The sequence below is a fragment of the Amphimedon queenslandica genome, unplaced genomic scaffold (genome assembly GCF_000090795.2).
Source record: "Amphimedon queenslandica unplaced genomic scaffold, v1.1 AMPQUscaffold_11219, whole genome shotgun sequence".
Taxonomy (NCBI): domain Eukaryota; kingdom Metazoa; phylum Porifera; class Demospongiae; order Haplosclerida; family Niphatidae; genus Amphimedon; species Amphimedon queenslandica.
The window spans coordinates 1,754-4,521 of record NW_003548538.1 but is presented as its reverse complement, the minus strand read 5'-3'; the positions used below and the strand labels follow the sequence as shown (position 1 = coordinate 4,521).

The following is a 2,768-nucleotide window of genomic DNA, read 5'->3' as shown; positions in this document are numbered from 1 at the left end:
TCTATATAATATAATGAAATAGTATAATTAATAAACATAGCAGGAACTGTCTTGTGTATACACAAAGAGGTCTATTACATTATTAGATTAGTGTGTGTTACATTAGTGAGTGTATTACCTAACCATTACTGATTGTGTGTATGTACTTATGATTGCTGTACTACAATGGATTCTGTTATGATTGTGAAAAGGTTTCATCAAAACAATAGATGGTTAGGAATATCATTAGCTGCTAATACATGAAATGGAATTATTTATTGGCTGGCAAGCATGAGTGTACCTCACATAAGTGAAACATGTGTTTGGTACATGTACATGTACATGTATGTGTTAATACCTTGTATTCTTCTCTTCTGATATTCATTAATGTCCAGTACTGACTGTACTAGCAAATCACCAGTACTAGATACTAATAATAATAATAATAATAATACTAATAATAATAATAATAATAATAATAATAACAACAATAATAATTTTTAAAATAATAATAATTACTAGTGGGTGTGATAAAAGTGGCCCAGCCCACAAATGAACTAACTATACTTCGTGTTTCAAAATCCAAAAAATGTAAATTTAATTTTAGTAGGTGCATACAATCACACAAAGCCACACCCCTCACTCATTCTTCAATGTAATACCGTATACCGGTTTATTTTTGTGGTAAAATATTTTCGAAAATTTTGTGGTTTGTGATCATTTGCAAAATTTTTCACTGCTAATTTCTGCTCTCCATTGCCACGTGGTGCAGTCTGCAAGCAATTCACAAAAATTAATTCCACAAAATCTTAGAAATGTTAGATTCACGAAAACAGCAACAGTCACCCTGCCCACAAATAATCCAAAATAATTCAAAATCCAAAAAATGGTAAAATTTAATTTTGTGGGAGTGTACAATCACACATAAAGCCACACCCCTCACTCATTCTTTATTGTAATATTATTATTATTACATATTCAATACATATTGTATCTACTAATGTATACATGTACTCACTCATTTCAATAAATCTTGTATCACTGATAAAACCATCTCTCCTTCCTCCAAACTCAATTATCCAGTGAGTGGTCTGTGTCTCATTCCAAACTGAGAGAGAATGATAATATCTATCAGTGACACTGTCTGGTATATTAGTCTATATAATTAAAAATAATGATAAAATATATTATCTGGTTAATAAAAATGATTTCTCTCCTCCTCCTCCTCCTTTCTCCTCCATTGTCAATCACACTCACAAAAATGACAACAAAGGCAAGCTTCATGAGCTCTTTCTTAAAAACTACTCATAGCATAATCTTTCATTTCTTTATCATATGCACATGTCTATACTGACCAGTTGTACTGTATTAAATTGATTATCATTGAGGAGTGACGTACATGTACAGACAGACAGATCACAGTGGTCTCGTACTAGTAGGACTCACTCATGCTCACCACAATTATATTATAATACTTACCAGTTCTTTCCATTCCATTTTGTTTATATTTAACAACCAACAGTCACTGGTACCCCCACCCACCACTAGTAGGTGTGGTCCTGAGCTACAGTTGATCAATACACTGGAATGAGAACGTCTCTCCTCAGGCCATTGTACTGATCCTCCAGGATTAGAAAACTTTTTACATTTCTAAAATAATGAAAATACTTAATTATCATAAACTCCACCCACACACTCTGTTATGAATAATAATACACACATACAATACATTATTAATTAATAATTAATGTAATTATACTAATAATACACTCACCACTGATGTATCAGTAAATTCAAATACATATACATCATTACTGTATCTATCATCACCAGTCTCACCACCAAACAATATAGCAGTGGTATTAGTTATTGATGTTAAAGTGAATTTTTGAATAGGAGGTGGTCTGTCTCCAGTGACAGTTGGCGAAGTCCATTCACCTAAAAATAATATGAACACACACACACTGTGAATTAATCATAATGGACAGATGGTTGTACGTAATTTTTGAAAAATTCTTAGCAAAACTCAAAAATTAATTTTATCATCAAACTAAATTTATAAACCTAATATTATTTTACTGACCAGTTTTTAATCTGTACATATGTACTTCGTTGCAATGTTGACTACCATAAGTATCTTTACTGTACTGGGCACCAGGTTGTGGTGGAGTATTAGAAGATGATACCTTTCCACCAATAACAACAAGATAGTCCTCGTCATTCACTTTTATTGCTATCATGCCAGGGAAGTACTTCATCATAGGACCATGATGAGATGTAGTAGGAGAGAGTTCCTTCCAATTGAAGGTATCAACATTAAAACTGTATAAAATATTATATAATATTTATCAGTAACTATTATGGTTACCTGTATAAACTATTATGATAACAGCCACTATGACCACAAAAGCCTCCAAAGAAGAATATTTCATTTCTAATGACAGCAGCAGCATGTCCACAGACACCAAGTGGAGGGTCACCAGTGGTAGGCTTTTGTACCCACTCACCAGTTGGTAGGTGACAGACCTCCATTACAGAATACATTGATTTCTTCTTCTCATTATTGTGTACTCCAGGGCGACCAGGCTGGTCCCCACCCCACATGTAGAGGTAGTCTCCTACCTGTACTGTAGAGTGCTCGCTCCTCTTCACTGGTTGATAGACTATAGATAACAAGAGGACACAGTAATATAGTGAATAGTTATAATAAGGAGAGGATACAGAGGAGTAAAGTAAGGGAGAGAATAAGAAAGAAAGAGATATAAAGAGAAGAAAATAAAGACACTCAC

At 33.3% G+C, this 2,768-nt stretch overlaps 1 protein-coding gene and 1 long non-coding RNA gene across 2 annotated transcripts; both read right to left on the bottom strand.

Moving 5' to 3' along the window:
• Positions 1-271: 271 nt before the first annotated feature.
• On the bottom strand, positions 272-1,566 carry LOC109589527 (uncharacterized). Its single transcript, XR_002188753.1, has 3 exons — positions 1,459-1,566; positions 998-1,136; positions 272-409 (listed from the first exon to the last, which is right to left on the bottom strand). It is a non-coding gene; the product is annotated as an uncharacterized LOC109589527 (long non-coding RNA).
• A 488-nt stretch (positions 1,567-2,054) lies between these two features.
• On the bottom strand, positions 2,055-2,698 carry LOC109589526 (kelch domain-containing protein 4-like). Its single transcript, XM_020005591.1, has 2 exons — positions 2,348-2,698; positions 2,055-2,301 (listed from the first exon to the last, which is right to left on the bottom strand). The coding sequence occupies exons 1-2, from the start codon at positions 2,581-2,583 to the stop codon at positions 2,055-2,057; spliced, it is 483 nt and encodes a 160-aa protein (XP_019861150.1). The 5' UTR covers positions 2,584-2,698.
• Between the last annotated feature and the right edge of the window lie 70 nt (positions 2,699-2,768).